The sequence below is a fragment of the Rhinichthys klamathensis genome, unplaced genomic scaffold (assembly GCF_029890125.1).
Source record: "Rhinichthys klamathensis goyatoka isolate OS25496 unplaced genomic scaffold, OSU_Roscu_1.1 h1tg000746l_1, whole genome shotgun sequence".
Classification (NCBI taxonomy): Eukaryota; Metazoa; Chordata; class Actinopteri; order Cypriniformes; family Leuciscidae; genus Rhinichthys; species Rhinichthys klamathensis.
In genome coordinates this window covers 78236-93832 of record NW_026607155.1, presented here as the reverse complement: position 1 = coordinate 93832, position 15597 = coordinate 78236, and the positions used below count along the sequence as shown (strand labels likewise).

Here is a 15597-nt window from a genome sequence, read left to right as displayed (position 1 = left end):
ATCATCACTTTAAGACTGTTTCTGAGAAAATCAGAATGAGTCACTGTAACGAAGAAAGCATTAGGTGCATTAGCCACATAAATGTAATAATATGACAGAACTTGTTATTATATATATACATACATGCATAGGAGAGATATGGGCTAGTTTACTCTGAGACACTTTCAGACACAAACCTATATCAAGAAAGATTATTTTCACCATTACAGGAAAATGGGATCTATGGGATTTTGCCATTAAATAGGCAACTAAATGTTGACCTTGTTGACCTTTGCATGAATATCACATGTAAATCTCACAAGACATTTCTCAGAACAAGGGTTAGCCACCCACCAAAATAAAAACAAACTAGATGCAAACCAAATATTCTAATGAAAACTGTCATCATTTGCCAAACCTGTATTACTTTCTTTCCTCTGTGAAACACGAAAAATATTCAAAAACTTTCAAATGGACAACAACACAGGCATTTTTACAAAATATCATCTTTTGTGTTCCACAGTTGAAAAAAGTGAGCAAATGATTGATGACAAAATAATAATAATAATAAAACCTTTATTTAACCAGGTGAGCACATTGAGAACACTTTCTCATTTACAATGGCGACCTGGCCAAAAAAGCGTTGAGGTACAAAAACATAAGTTATACACATATAATTACAAGACAAAGTAGTACTCAATAAACATAGAAGATTAATAAACAGATCCGTAGATGCAGGTACACAGATCGGGTTAGCATGTACAATGGTCCGACAGTAAATTTGCTAACAATAATTTAAAAGTGATTAATGGGACATTGGATTCAAGCTTCAAAGATTTTTAGTTTTAGATGTTTAGTTAAAATGTTTAGTTTTGGGTGAACTAGCCAACAAAGTGTTCAAATATGCATTTGTGTAACTGGACTTTTAAGACAAAAACCTCCTGCCCATTCCAGACAAATGTGACCAAAGTCAAGTCACCTTTAATTAAACAGTGCTTTATGCAATACACATCGTTTCAAAGCAGCTTTACAGTGATAACAGGAAAATGATGCATTTGGGCTGTAGTTCAGCTAAAGTCAGTTCAGTGTTGATTCAGTTCCGATTATTCAATTAGTTCATTTCATCTCAAAAATGATGTCAGTTCAGTTCTCATACAGTAGTAGGCCTACAGTCAGATCAATAATAGGCTACTATTGAATATTAAATGTCCCCAAGCCAGAGGCGACAGACAGTGGCAAACCAAACTCCACCAGGTGACTCGTCCTGTGGTCTCCCACACTTTCCCTAGTTATTTGTTCAAAACGTCAGTAATGTGTGTTATCAGGCCCTGCAGTGAGGCACTTTAACATAATGCCCCCTCCCCTGTGGAGTTAAAGTCCTACTACCCACAACTGCGTCACACAGCAGCTACATGCGCCCTTATGAGTGAGTGAGCTCGTGATAACAGCACTGCACTAAACATGTGAGCAGAGCACATCATCTGCCGCCACACACAGTACGCACTACACACTACACACACGCACTAGCTCTGTTCCACAGGTACAGAAGATGGACGTGAAGGATCAAGGCGCACAAATGGAGCCTCTGCTGCCCGTGGTAAGACCAGCGAATCTGTCACTGATCGTATGTTCTGATTGAGTGGATGTGTGCGAGAGCTTGACATTGCGTGTGTTGCGGGTTTTGCGCATCTGCAGTGTAAAGGCGTCACGCGTGTTTCACTGCATCGCATGTTGCAGATCAGGACGGGGTTTTATTAACGCGCGAGGGTCTGTTCGCCACAGGTTCGCATCGATTATATTAACATGAATGTGTATTTTTATTCAAGACGTCTGGACAGGATGATGATCTTGATAAGAAAGTTGATTTGAATACCACGAGTGAATTTGAGCAAACTCGCATATGGGGGAAAAAAATATATAGGCTAACATCTGCAGAATGACATAATATTGCTATAAAGATTAAGCCTAAGTGCATTTTTTTTTCTCATGACGTTTAAGAATACTTTAATACTTGAAAAATGAATTAGCCTTATATTTAAAGTATCTATAGCCTACATCACACACATTTGTTAATTTTAATCATTTTATTACACTCGGTTATTGCAGTAACTTTGTCATCCAGTAGAACTTTCTGTAATGAAAATCTATTAAATCATCATAATGCCATACAATTTTTAATGGTCCTAAAATAGGATTAATTATCCAAAATATCATTTCTTTATTCAGTAATACGTTATTTTTTAACGTCCTTGTTGCATCATGTAATACCTATAAATTATGCATATTTACATGCAACTAACCCTAAAACAAACCTAACCCTATAGTTAATTATTATTACTCAGTACTTAAATGTAGCCTATATTTACACTGTAACACGGACATAAAGAGTAACCCTTGATTCTTTCTTTCTTTTTGGGGTCATATAAGTCAAGTCACCTTTATTTCTACTACGCTTTATACCATACAGCTTGTTTCAAAGCAGCTTTACACCACAAACAGCATCAATGCTGTACAAATCAAATATGAGACAAATTCAAACTCTGCTCTAAAGCTCTAAACAGACAATAGTGTAATTATTCAGCTCAGTGTTGATTCAGTTCAGTTCAATAACTGTAAAACTATCATGAAACAAGTTCAATTCTGCTGTAAAGCAGCTCTACAGAAGACAATAGTGTCATTATGTTGATTCAGTTTAGTTCAATAACTGTGTAAAGTTCATCAATGACAGCGCTATAAGCAGCTAGTGTCTTTATTTAGCTCGTTTCATGTCTTCTCAGTATAGATTGCAGTAGATGATAGTCTGTGTTTAATCCAGGATCTAATGATTTCATCAGAGAGCCGTTTCGACAGCTGTCAGCGGCATTTTAATTCACAAATCAGATGAGAGCCACTGTGACCGAAGATTATCTGTGACTCTGGAGCAATAGATCAGGCAGTGAGGGATCACGTGATCTATAGGGTTTCAATGACCATTCAGTTACATATAAAATATAGGATAAAAACAGCTCAAGGGCAGTGACGTCATAAAGGCATTTCATTTAACAGATGCTTTGTAATGATTCTCAACTGGTTTTGCTTCAGGACTCAGTTGGACATCTAGTGGTGACCCAAAATGTTCTTAAGATCAGACATGAATATTAATATTCATTTAAAGGGATAGTTCACCCAAAATGTACTTACTCACCCCCAAGTTGTTCCAAACCTGTATGAGTTTCTTACTTCTGTCGAAGACAAAAGATGATATTTTAAATAATGTTGGTAATCAAACAGTTGACGGACGGTAAACACTGACTTCCATAGTAGGGGAAAAATACTATGGAAGTCAATGGCTACCGTCAACTGTCTGGTTACCAGCAGTCTTTAAAATATCATCTTTTGTGTTCAACAGAAGTTAGAAACTCATACAGGTTTGGAACAAAAGTAATAACACTTTTTATTTTTGGGTGAACTATCCCTTTAAAATAGAGACCTGATCTAGATTGTAAGGCAAGGCAAGTTTATTTATATAGCACATTTCATACACTATGGCAATTCAAAGTGCTTTACATAGAAATGAATAAAAATAATCACAAAATAAAAGCAAGGAAAATGAAAACAGTTATTCGAAATGCTTTACATAGAAAGGAATTAAAATAATCACACTATGGCTATTCAAAGTGCTTTGCATAGAAAATAAGCAAAGCAAGGGAAATTAAAACAGTTATAAAAGGAATTAGAGTAAAATGAATTAAAGTAGTAAAAAGATGATACATAGAATAAACTTCGCATCTGGCAAAACACCGGTGAATCATATTTTGAGTGGTTTATGTTTCTTTCTTACCCAATTCTCAGTGCTATTTGAGTTCAGTTTAGAATCAAAAGGAAGAATACAGTGCATTCAGTCGGACGTACAGTGGATAGAGTTATAAAAAGAATTAAAAGAGATAAACTGGCTGGTGCATCTTATCAAATTTCAGTAAGATCACCACTTCTCAGGTGTAAATGGGGCAGATGTGCATATTTAAATGTAGGACATCAAACATGATTCCTCTCTAGTTTGTGGGTTGACAAACGCTGCACGCTTCACATTAACAGGCCAGGTCTTCGCTCATGAAGCTGTGCTGGAGCTCTGAAGTCTCAGACAGGCCTAGTCTGACCGAGCGTGGAGCTCATTTGCACTTGTCCAGCTGCAGTGGACTCTATTTTTGTTTGACATGATGAATGGCAGTCCAAGCTTGGCGGTGGTTCATATCTAGAAGGGGTTGGCGACTGAGTGTGCCTAATAAGTTTATGACGAAGATATATTTCAGGAAATATCATTTAAAGGGCTTCAATTACATAATGCAATGCAAATGTGATAAAAATCAGACCATTAACTTGTCTGGAGAGTGCAAGAATACACAGAAATGTGTGTATCAAAACTCTTCAAAGGCCTCTAAATGATCAATATGATCATAGCTTTGCTGAAAAACCTGATTGATATTTATGCTTTTTAGCAAGTAAAAGGCTTTTTGGTAATTGTAAAATCTTCCATCTTCAGTTTGTGGTTCACGTGTTTTTGCGTTGTGAAATCTTTGATGATTTTTATAAAGTAAACAGAAGAATAACTTTAGATTTCAGTAATATTTCAAGATGACTGGACTGAAGCAGCTTAGGTTTATTTGATTATCCAAACATCTTTTTTTTTTTGGAAAATCATGTTAAAATGTGATTTTTGAGGAAGGTTTATTTGTTCATCTCTCAATCATTGTTGTATTGCATTGCATTGTATGTTTTAAAATGACTTCGCATTGATCATAAAAAAAGCATTTACAAATCATCTTACTAAGATTATGCACTCTAAACAATGCTGGGTTGTTTCAACCCAAATTTGGGTCAAATATGGACAAACCCAAATGTTGGGTTAAAAATGTAATTTAAAATTTTAACCCAACTTCAACTTTCACTTTCAACTGTAAATTTTTTAATTACATTTTTAACCCAACATTTGGGTTTGCCCATATTTGACCCAAATTTGGGTTGAAACAACCCAGCATTTTTTAGACTGTGATATGGATTGTGACCGCTGAAATTTATGTGCATTTTGCTTTACTGTTATAAAGATCTTATAGATTTACATTACATGCTATAGGAATTTCATCTCACTTTTTAGCCAGGTAAATTTCAGCTTCTGCACTAAATATTATATTTTTTGCTCAGTTTGGGCCTCTGAATAAAATTTAGGTGTTTTTTCTTTTTGAGTATGAGCTCCATATTCTCACTATACCATACTGAATGAGACATAAAAGCCTCAGCAAAAACTCATATGCAAACTTTTTATTTTTTTAGATTTCATCCAAAGGTACAGTAAATGGATGCATTTAAAAAAAAAATCTTTTTTTCTTCTTCTGGCTATTACTTCATATGCCAGGCTTTACAGGGTCAATGCTAGTATACTATTATATATTGCAAAAAAAATTGGATTCAAAGTCCCTTTTAGACCAAACCCTGAGCTGCTGAGTGTATTTGTGTGTGCTGGAGACTTGTACATGCTGTACAAGTAAAATGTAGAAAGTGTATGTTTAATCATTCATGCAAGCAACTCTAATCACGTTGGAACAAATCACATTATTCATCCAGTGTTGGCAGAAAAGGAGCTTTTGAATGACCCTTAAAACAGTTCTGAGCAGGTTAGTGGTTTAAAGCACTTTAGCACATGTTTAATTAGGGATATCTGAGGTATCAGAGCTGTTTGTTGGATGCTTTGTCACCTCATTCTCAGCACATATGATTTAAGGGTCAGTGATGTGATGCTCTTTCTGTCTAGAGCTATTTCTATCATGACAACTCTCTGAGTGTTTGGCATGGTGGTGGATATGACAAGGTTGATAGAATAGATCTGCTACGCTGTTGCTAGTACACATACTAGTTAATTTTAGTCTGGGACTAGACTTAAGCTTTGTGTGTGAAATTGGGGAATAGTTGCATTTATCAAATTACTAGTACACCATCTTTAACTAGCACATCTCTTAATGTTAGATTTCATGTTTCAGTATAGATTGCAGTAGATGATAGTCTGTGTTTAATCCAGGATCTAATGATTTCATCAGAGAGCCGTTTCGACAGCTGTCAGCGGCATTTTAATTCACAAATCAGATGAGAGCCACTGTGACTGAAGATTATCTGTGACTCTGGAGCAATAGATCAGGCAGTGAGGGATCACGTGATCTATAGGGTTTCAATGACCATTCAGTTACATATAAAATATCGGATAAAAACAGCTCAAGGGCAGTGACGTCATAAAGGCATTTAACAGATGCTTTGTAATGATTCTCAACTGGTTTTGCTTCAGGACTCAGTTGGACATCTAGTGGTGACCCAAAATGTTCTTAAAGTCCCCCTGTAGTCAATAATTTTATCTCTAAAAACTCATCTTTTATCACCAAAATGACATATTTAAGCATTTTTTCTTTGAAAAAAAATTCTTCATGCATTAAAATAGTTTGAATGTAACTCGACACCCTTGCCTCATTTAGTATACGCAGTTCTATGAATATGCAAATGAGCCCCGCCTCCACTCACTCACTCAGCTCAGAGATCCACTTGTTGACGATCACACGTTGATTTGATTGGTTACAAGGTAGTTTGTGACGTCAGAAACACCCAGTGTTTTTGAAACATACCCTGCGTCTCAATGTTCATATCCATCCTAAACAGAATGTGTGATTCAAATAAGTGTGTCCCAAAGCATAGTATGTTGACAAGAGTATGTAAAAAGTCCCCGGATGGTCTACTATTTCCGTTGGATTTGCGAATTGTGGATCGGTATGGAAGCTTGTTTCCGCCACTGAATAAAAAAAAATAAAAATAATAATTGCGACTTTTTATCTCACAATTGCGAGATATGAAGTCGCAATTCTGAGAAATAATCGCAATTGCGAGATATAAAGTCGCAATTCTGAGAAATAGTCGCAATTGCGAGATATAAAGTCGCAATTGCGAGACATAAAGTCGCAATTCTGAGAAATAAAGTCGGAATTGCGAGATATAAAGTCGCAATTATGAGAAATAAAGTCGCAATTGCGAGAAAAAAGACAGAATTGCGACTTTTTATCTCACAATTCTGACTTTTTTTCTCACAATTGCGAGTTTACATCTCGCAATTCTGACTTTATAACACATAATTGCGACTTTATAACACGCAATTGCGACTTTATTTCGCGCAATTCTGACTTTATAACACGCAATTGCGACTTTATATCCATCAATTCTGACTTTATATCTTGCAATTCTGACTTTATATCACGCAATTGTGACTTTATATCTCACAATTCTGACTTTATATCACGCAATTTCGACTTTATATCACGCAATTCTGACTTTATATCTTGCAATTCTGACTTTATAACACGCAATTGCGACTTTATTTCGCGCAATTCTGACTTTATAACACGCAATTGCGACTTTATATCCATCAATTCTGACTTTATATCTTGCAATTCTGACTTTATAACACGCAATTGCGACTTTATTTCGCGCAATTCTGACTTTACAACACGCAATTGCGACTTTATATCACGCAATTCTGACTTTATATCTCGCAATTCTGAGAAATAAAGTCAGAATTGCAAGATGTAAACTCGCAATTGTGAGAAAAAAAAGTCAGAATTGTGAGATAAAAAGTCGCAATTGCCTTTTTTATTTTTCATTCCGGAAAAATTATTTTCCATGGCGGAAACAAGCTTCCATAGATCGGTGCTCACTATAACGGCTAAAATTGCCCACAACCCATTGTGATTTGGAGGAGGAACTACAAACACAAGTAAAAAGTGTTAAAAAAAACTACAAAACATGGTGGAAATGCGCGACCGGCGGTGAGAGGTTTAGATAAAGGGGTTTGAGTGACTAATCAAAGTTTAACCTGATAAAAAATATATTCATTTAATGTCACCCGTGTTATATTTCATCTGCAATAACAATGTGGACTTGAATAAAGATCCTTTTGGCCATTATCTTTTAAATGCATCATTATGCATTAATAAAATGAGAGTTCTCCGCATGAAAGACCCGCGACTGCAGATCAACGAGCTGCTACATTTCTCTCCGATACGGTAGGAAATTAAATAAAACGTGGAGTATTTTAACTGTGATAAGATGATTGGCAGGATGCGACAGAGAGCAACCGTTAAAGACGCAATTGTATGACGTGATACTAGTATGTCCCAAAGCTTGTGTTTGCTACACACTCAAAAGTATCTACCTTTTCTTCACAAAAAGAGTACTTACTTTTAGGGCGTAGTATAAGTAGGCGAATTGAGATGCAGACTGTCTTTGGTTCACTGCAGTTTTAAGGAGAAAATACTCAGCAATGGTGTTGACTAATGAATTTACACATGGTTTGCCTTAAAGCATATTAAAAACACCACATAGATATATAAACAACATTAAAAGAGTTTATATATATATATATATATATATATATATATATATATTTTTTTTTTTTGTGGAGCTTCAACAAAGGTTTTAGGTGGTGTAATGGTCCAGAGATTATATTAAAGAAAAAAAGGTCTCACTAAAAGACTGGAATTCTGTTAAGTAGTTTGGTGTAATTATTTATTTTTTGGGAAAATAGCAGTAACATTTTTTATATAATTTATAATTTTAGTATTATTAAAACTTTTGTCTGCTAAATCGAAGTTAGTGGTGTAACCACTATGCAGGGTCACATTTTGGAGTCATGATGTGACCCCCCCCCCCCAATAAAACAGGAAATGACATAATAAAAAGGACCCCTGAAGACTCTCATAATTGTGTGTTAAGGTCAGCGACTTTCTTTAAAATACCATATATTTTGACCTTTTTCTGTCGTGGCAAGGTTAGTTCCAATAATACGTTAAGAGTAATGATATTCATGATTTAAAAATATCATGAATATCAAAAAATATTTGTAAATATTTGTAAAAAAAAAAAAAGAAAAAAAAAAAAACTTTTGATAAAGATGTGTAGATCTATTTAAGGTGTAAGGAAATATTTTATCATAAAATGGTTACGCTAAATATTTGACGCTTGCATTTTGAAGTAGACATGTCTAAACTCAGCACACATGATGTTGTCTGGTATCACAGGACAATATAATGATGGCTTTTTCAAAGCTCTCTGCTAAGACAAAGCTAAGCTTTATTATTCAGATTACACTGAAAAACATTTTCCGCTCAGCGTGAGTCAAAGCTGCTTATTATTGCTTAATGGAAAATAAACAGTGAGCTGTACAGAGACATACATCTGTTGATGGCGATCGTCACGCTGAACCAGGTAAATGTGCTTTCAAGACAGTGATGGATGAGAGCCAATTATGTGTATTGTTTGGACTAATCTGTCTAGAGCTTGTAATCTCAGGGAATGTACTGATAGTATAGTAGAACAAAAATATGCTCCCTCTGTTTTTGGATAATCCACTAGAGATGCTCATGTAATGGCCTTTAGCAGAGATTAAGCATGTACGGCAGGCTTCTGAGATTGTTTTAAAACTAATTGGTGCTCTTTGGATATCCAGGATTATTGTGTTTGAGAGGCAAGATGTCCTGGTACCTCCTCTGGTAAAAAAAAAAATCCTCCCTTTTCGGGTGTAAAATTAGACCCAGAAGAAATCCGCTCATGCCGTCTAAAACAGCAGGTGTGTGTGCAGCTGTAGCGGCTGTAAAGGTACAACAGTAGGTCAGGTGTGTTTACATGCACTTATTTCCATCAGTCGGAAGGATTTCAGAGTCATTGTGTTTAATGATTCACATGATCGTTTATTTTTGTGTTACATGTATTCTGGACAAAACTGCCTTGCCGACATGTATAAAAAGAAAGCTGATATTTGTGTCAGAAAAGGTTTTTTAAGCAAATATTTTGCTAAAACCACTGACCAGTTCATTAGACATAAGAGCTAAATATTAATCAAAAGCATGCTTTATGACGCAAACATATACGCATCATGGCACTGTGAATGTGCACAAGGTATTTTTGAATCTCATTGAGAAGATAGTCAGATTCAAGTATTTACATCATGCTACATTTTTTCTGTTGATCGGATTATTTCAGGTCTACACAATCCGATCGAAATTTCAATCAGATCGAGCTCAGTCGGATCGATCGAGGTGTTTAAATGAAGGTCTAATTTAGCCATCAATCCAACTATTTCAGTGCATGGAAATTTAGTTTGTGTGTGTCTTCAGGGATTGCTTTCAGTACCCAGTTATCATAACAGACTGTTCTCATGAAATGGCGTAGGCCTATGTATGACACGCCAATTCGTATTTCCATTTTTGGCGTGCTATCAACACGCATAATCGCTTTTCAGCGTGTTTATCAACGCCTTTGACTTAACGTTACATTACTGTAGCCTATATATAAATATATGACCTACCCCAACCCCGTCCCTAAACCTACCCGTCACTGGGGTTAATACCATTTATGAGTCTTCCCCTACCATCCTAGGAAAAAAAAATATTGCTCCACAGATGTAGATATGAATTTTGCTTCGTTTCGCTCGGACATTTAACGGCGTACACATACACGCGGAATCACTCGGACGTTTAACGGCGTACACATACACGCAAAAGATGACGGTTCGTTTCGGCGTGGACATACACGCGGATAGCTCAAAATGCGTATAGATAACACGCCACTTGACTTGAAAGTGGCGTGTATGTTTACGCAAAGTCATGATGTCATGTTGCATATAAATATATGATTCATGTCTGAATGCTCAAACATATGGTGTCAATTTAATATGCTTTTCTTTAGCACAGTTTAGGTGCAATGAAAGCATGCAAGCTGAATTTAATTAAAGTGTGCATCAGTGTGACTTTTGAAATGCTTTTGACAGATGTCAGCAGTGTTCGCCTCTCATTTGCATACCGTTCAGAATTATGCAACTTTTTGACTCTCACCACTTGCTCTGCTGTCAATCCCACAATTCTGAGCCTGTGACTAATGTCCCTTAAAGAATGAACTGAAAACACCAGCTTGACAAGAGCGGTCAGATTCACAATAGTTTTAAGTGTACTGTCACTTAATGTTGGTCAAGAATTGAATGGGTTATATCCCCCCCCCCCCCCCCCCAAAAACCCCTCAGGCTAGCATATTACTGTGTGTTTCATGAAAATAATTAGAGGGGGAAAAATGATGCATAGTAGGAGTATTAATGATGAATGATGATTAATCGAAACAAAACACAATTCGTGAAATGGCTCAGTGTGATTCTCAATCACAAAAGCTGTGATTTAACTGAATGAATATATATGCTGCATGTTTCAGAGATGTTCCCTGTGTTCTTACACTTGAGCAGTGTGTGTGTGTGTGTGTGTGTGTGTACAAACAAGCACAGCAAACCTGAATTTTTAATAAAAATCTAATTTTAAAGACACTGGAAATATCAGGATATATTTATTGCACAAAATATAACATTATGAAGTGGTTTTCTAAATGTGTGTGAATGCTGTGTGCTAATTTATGAAGAATTAGTAATTAGTGCATTTAATCTGTAAATATTTGGGTTTTTTTTGCAGGCGGTCACCTCTCCTAGAAGACAAAGTGTGGTGAGTAGAAATGTTTAATAGACTTTATATTTTCTGATGGTTGATATAATGCCATAATCGTGTCTCACACTGTACTGGATCATACATGGATGGATTGGATTGAATTGACAAAGAAACTGCCAATATATTTTGATTTGATGGTCCTGGAATGCTTTTCTAAATTCTGTCAGCATAAATTATTTGTCAATTCTGGAAAAGACAGATGCATGATTGGGGAGAGAGACTGGCTTATGCATTTAGGCGGCACTGTAGTGTCTATAGATAACACAGATGTTATAAATCGGTCATCTTTCAAAGGACACTGCTCACCACATGCTCATTTTGCTTCTTTTCTGCATGTTTTTACTCAGAAAAGACCTTGAAACGTCAGCAGTGCCACAATGCGTAGTTACAGTAATCTAGCTGCGTATCAGAGATTTAGATCACGTAAACCGCAGCATTAAAGCGAGTTTTCAAATCATTCTCCTCTGATCTTACAATGCAGCATTATTAGATGAGCTGCATTGGCTTTTTTTGGGACGATTTTCATTAAATGAATCATTTATGTATTGTTTTGGGAGATAGCACATTTTAGGAGAGGAAAATCCTGCCGGCAGCAGCAGAAGATCAGTGAAATGCTTCACATGACACTCAAATCGAACCTGAGAGCTTTTGATCTGCTTCTATTTTGTTCTGAATCTGTGTTACACATGCTAACGCCTGCACTAATGTCAGACAGGAGCAGGGAAAGGTGAAGGATTGCTTTTTATGCAGGATAGTATGTCATTTTAAAAATTGTGTTTTCCAGACCTGGGACTATGGAAGCTTGTTTCCGCCACTGAATAAAAAAAAAAAAAAAAAAAAATTGCAACTTTTTATCTCACAATTGCGAGATATGAAGTCAGAATTCTGAGAAATAAAGTCGCAATTATTATCGCGAATTAAAAGTCGCGACTTTTTATCTCACAATTCTGACTTTTTTTCTCACAATTGCGAGTTTACATCTCGCAATTCTGACTTTATAACACATAATTGCGAGTTTATATCTCGAAATTCTGACATCTTTTCTCAGAATTGTGAGATATAAACTCGCAATTGCGAGTTATCAGGCCAATTCTAAGGGGGGAAAAGACTAGCTTTTTTCCCCTCAGAATAGTTGATATCTCACAATTCTGACTTTATAACACGCAATTGCGACTTTATAACACGCAATTTCGACTTTATATCAATCAATTCTGACTTTATATCTCGCAATTCTGACTTTATAACACGCAATTGCGACTTTATTTTCCCGCAATTCTGACTTATAACCTGCAATTGCGACTTTATATCAATCAATTCTGACTTTATATCTCGCAATTCTGACTTTATAACACGCAAATGCGACTTTATTTCACGCAATTCTGACTTATTACCTGCAATTGCGACTTTATATCTATCAATTCTGACTTTATAAACCTCGCAATTCTGACATTATAACACGCAATTGCGACTTTATTTCACGCAATTCTGACTTATAACCTGCAATTGCGACTTTATATCAATCAATTCTGACTTTATATCTCGCAATTCTGACTTTATTACAAACAATTGCGACTTTATTTCACGCAATTTTGACTTTATAACACGCAATTTCGACTTTATATCAATCAATTCTGACTTTATATCTCGCAATTCTGACTTTATATCTCGCAATTCTGACTTTATATCTCGCAATTCTGACTTTATAACACGCAATTTCGACTTTATATCAATCAATTCTGACTTTATATCAATCAATTCTGACTTTATATCTCGCAATTCTGACTTTATATCTCGCAATTCTGACTTTATAACACGCAATTGCGACTATTTCACGCAATTCTGACTTATAACCTGCAATTGCGACTTTATATCAATCAATTCTGACTTTATATCTCGCAATTCTGACTTTATAACACACAATTGCGACATTATTTCACGCAATTCTGACTTATTACCTGCAATTTCGACTTTATATCAATCAATTCTGACTTTATATCTCGCAATTCTGACTTTATAACACACAATTGCGACATTATTTCACGCAATTTTGACTGTATAACACGCAATTTCGACTTTATATCAATCAATTCTGACTTTATATCTCGCAATTCTGACTTTATAACACGCAATTGCGACTTTATTTCACGCAATTTTGACTTTATAACACGCAATTTCGACTTTATATCAATCAATTCTGACTTTATATCAATCAATTCTGACTTTATATCTCGCAATTCTGACTTTATATCTCGCAATTCTGACTTTATATCTCGCAATTCTGACTTTATAACACACAATTGCGACTTTATTTCACGCAATTTTGACTTTATAACACGCAATTTCGACTTTATATCAATCAATTCTGACTTTATATCTCGCAATTCTGACTTTATAACACGCAATTGCGACTTTATTTCACGCAATTCTGACTTATAACCTGCAATTGCGACTTTATATCAATCAATTCTGACTTTATATCTCGCAATTCTGACTTTATAACACGCAATTGCGACTTTATTTCACGCAATTCTGACTTATAATCTGCAATTGCGACTTTATATCAATCAAATCTGACTTTATATCTCGCAATTCTGACTTTATAACACGCAATTGCGACTTTATTTCACGCAATTTTGACTTTATAACACGCAATTTCGACTTTATATCAATCAATTCTGACTTTATAACCTGCAATTCTGAGAAATAAAGTCAGAATTGCGAGATGTAAACTCACAATTGTGAGAAAAAAAGTCAGAATTGTGAGATAAAAAGTCGCAATTACCTTTTTTATTTTTCATTCTGTGGCGGAAACAAGCTTCCATATGGGACAGCCATCGAAATACTGAAATAATTTTGAGTCGATTTGGATAAAAGCATCTGCCAAGTGCATAAAAATTTAAATATTTTCAGTAGTTCTGTTCATAAACCAGGTTCTGTCATCAGCTCCGAACCCATAAGACTAGATATTTTTAATAAAATCTGAGAGGGAAATTTCTGTCCCTTCGATAAACACTTCTTAATCCAAAACTGACGTTTCTCCACATGTTCAAAACCTTCACTTGTGTTCCGAAGATGAACAAAAGTCTTATGGCGACATGAGGGTTAGTAAATGATGACAGAAAACACTTTTGCACACTACTGTAAAAAAAAAAAAAGTATTGTAAAGAAATAATTTTCACGCACGCACACACACACACACACACACACACACACACACACACACACACACACACACACACACACACACACACACACACACACACACACACACACACACACACACACACACACACACACACACACACACACACACACACACACACACACACACACACACACACGCACACACATGCATAACCCTCCCCCTAAACCTACCCATAACACAAAACTTTCAGCATTTTGAAATTTAAAAAAAACTTGATTTACTTTATTTTTACACCAGATTTAGAAATGAGGACGTCCCTATAGAGAGGTTTTTGGAGGTTTTGGTCACTTCTGGGTACAAATTTGTCCGCAAAATATAGTTAAGGAAGTACACACACATATATATTTTTTTCTTTTTGAAGGCTGTTAATATTGTGAAATAGACTCATTTTCTCCTGTCTGTTGTCCGTGACGTCACAGCTCAGGATAGACAGAGAAGGTATCAGTATTTTCATGATGTTGTGTTCCTCTGGCTCCAGATTGATTAGTCATATCTTCGGGCTGAAGTGATTGGCTCAACTAGTTGTCCACACGCCAGCCGAGACCTGCCACTGAGGAGAATGGAAATGCTAACAGATAGTTTTCTCCTGGTCTGTTAGACCTCCTTGGTGAGAACCGTGAGTGTAAAGCAAGAGAGAGAGAGAACAAGGTCAGGCTTCTTCTGACAGGTCAGCAGTTTATTATTCCCAGCATGCCTCTGGGGAGGAGGCGGGCAGTGGATGAGAAGCAGTTCCTCCCTGTGAGAGAGAGACAGAGCAAGATAACCACAGTGTAAGTTTGCATGCGAGAGACGGCGCTGCTGATGTCCCTGCTGTAATCGCTGGAGTAAGCTGTGTGTGTGTGTGTGTGTGTGTGTGTGTGCATGCGC

General features: G+C 36.1%; 1 protein-coding gene across 1 annotated transcript in view; it reads left to right on the top strand.

Moving 5' to 3' along the window:
* Positions 1 to 1475: 1475 nt before the first annotated feature.
* Positions 1476 to 15597, top strand: part of slc4a10b (solute carrier family 4 member 10b) — a 91158-nt gene continuing 77036 nt past the window's right edge. The window contains exons 1-2 of the mRNA XM_056242708.1: positions 1476 to 1576; positions 11493 to 11522. Of these exons, the coding sequence (XP_056098683.1) occupies positions 1529 to 1576; positions 11493 to 11522 (78 nt within the window). The 5' untranslated portion in view covers positions 1476 to 1528. The remainder of the gene's footprint in view (positions 1577 to 11492; positions 11523 to 15597) is intronic.